The sequence below is a fragment of the Opisthorchis viverrini genome (assembly GCF_000715545.1).
Source record: "Opisthorchis viverrini unplaced genomic scaffold opera_v5_545, whole genome shotgun sequence".
Classification (NCBI taxonomy): Eukaryota; Metazoa; Platyhelminthes; class Trematoda; order Opisthorchiida; family Opisthorchiidae; genus Opisthorchis; species Opisthorchis viverrini.
Genome location: NW_008752208.1, coordinates 166,868 through 168,999, shown reverse-complemented (window position 1 = coordinate 168,999; position 2,132 = coordinate 166,868). Strand labels below are relative to the sequence as shown.

Genomic DNA, 2,132 nt, shown 5'->3' with positions numbered 1-2,132 from the left:
TGTTTTTCATCTGTGCTTACCAATTCCATAGCCGTTTGTCCTATGTAGACCTTAGTTCAGCTGTTGTGTGCAATTTTATGCGTAGTTTCTGGTCCTTCCAACCGTGGATCGTTGAGCGATGCCCCAACTGAATCGATACTGAACGTAACGTTTTCCCTTCAGAAGCGCTGCTCTAACGTTGGCTGCATTCAGCGCACTTCAAACAAACTCAGATAGTAAAAAAATCAAACAATTGCTCCTGCTTTATACGGATTGACTTGTGCCAATCCATTTCCTACTAGGTCTTGATATCACCATCAAACTCACAAGATATCCGCTTTCTTGAAGACGTAGAACCCGACCAACATTTTAACCTAGTCAGATGGTCAGTCAAAACTTTTGTGGCCAAATCGGGAGTTATCCAGGCAATAAATCTACTGATTACAGACCAAATTTCTGAAAAGAATTCCGGCTGTTACTGAGTTGTGATGTTCTAGCCACTGCTTTCGAAAAGGTTTCGAAACCCCTCCAGTTAGGTCTAGGAACTGTTCCCGAAGTTGGTTCTTCTCATGTTCTTTTTGGTGATTCACTCCTGAAACGACCGATAGCGTTCAAAATGAATGAAGTTTCCAACAGTGTACGTTTTTTTTCCGGAATTCTTTTATATTCCCCTAAACAGCAAATCATATTGCTCTTTCATGTATCCGCTCCAAAATAACCCAATGAGTCTTCATATATCTTGAGAACGGTGTAACGAAGACAGCTTCTGTTTGCCTTTTTAAGTGGTCCATACTAAGTTTGATTCATAGTTGGGACAGAACTGAACCAGATCTAAGCCAGCGGATTAAAGGGCAACCTGAAGAAGTCAAAACTGAGTTTTTCAAACATGAATGGACTTAAGCATCGACATCAAATATCAGAAAGTCGGATCGGATATGTCTCAACTATGTTGATAGCACTGCTTTGCTGATAACGTCAAAGCAGTATTTTGAATGTTAAGGAGACTATTAGGATTTTATCCTCTTAAGGCAGTGTGACTCACTTTTTTCCATCTGTCGTTCATAGGCGCTTCATTTGGTCAAATCGAACGCGATGATGTACAGATGCCAACACGTGGGATTCAATTATATCCACTATATTGCAATTATTGTCAGCAGTTAATTTATGAAGAGCCTGCAACTAACGAGCCTCCTACAGACGGACCGATCACTGAGCTTGGTCTGCGCTCATCAGTGGAGTTTTTGGAGCCCCGGTCCCTGCCAATAACACAATCCGTTAGCGAGCGCAATTTAATACACTGTGTTCAGGTGGTCCATGAGGTGCCAAGGATTGAAACGAGGTAAGCCCAATATCGGATTAGCATTTTACAGGAGCAGAACACAGTTATAGTCCTCTTGCTAAAATACTTCAATGCCAGGTATTCGGTAGCAGTTTTCATGTCTTTCGCGTGAAGTAGTTTAGGTATTTCTGTCCTGGACGCTTATGTGCAAATTACCCTCTAACCTCGTGTTCGATCATGAGGGTGCAACTATTTGTGTGCATCTGTTATTGATGTTGCTTCACTTCCTCAATCAAACAATAACAAGGCCGCAGCTCACTTCTTGGTCTGATATTACCAAGCTAAGGTTTGCAGTGAAAGAACCACCAAATGTGCACTGGTTGTACACTAAAACCTGATCAAAACCCATGTGCGGGGTGTAGCATTTAAAGTTTGTGCAATGAGAACATTCTGGGAATTCGGACGGCTTCTGGTTGCGACATTGGCAACTGGCATTCAGTCTATCCTGATACATAACTGGCAGTCGGAGGCTGGCCTGATGCTGAACGGGCGAGCGACTTGTTTTTCCGACCATTCACGTCCGATTTGGCTTTATTGGCCATGGTTGCGCCTAATCGCGAGTGGCTAAGATGACTTATGTGTCAAATTTGCTTGAAGATACTCATTACCAGTGGATTCTTAAAATGAATGAATGCGCGTTTCACTGTATGTAGCGTGGTCCTTATTTGTTGCTTTAGTCATGTGAAGTTTGTTAAAGTGTTAGATAAAAGTCTACACCAGCGCTTAAATTCCTTCATTTGCCATCACTTGTCCTGGAAAACGGAGCGTGACTTTAAACCGTGGACGAATTGCATGTGTTATATATATATACATA

At 42.1% G+C, this 2,132-nt stretch overlaps 1 protein-coding gene across 1 annotated transcript in view; it reads left to right on the top strand.

Moving 5' to 3' along the window:
* Positions 1–1,082: 1,082 nt before the first annotated feature.
* Positions 1,083–2,132, top strand: part of T265_11671 (hypothetical protein) — a gene marked incomplete at both ends in the record, with an annotated part of 28,672 nt that continues 27,622 nt past the window's right edge. The window contains one exon of the mRNA XM_009178385.1: positions 1,083–1,318. Coding sequence (XP_009176649.1) covers positions 1,083–1,318 — 236 coding nt within the window. The remainder of the gene's footprint in view (positions 1,319–2,132) is intronic.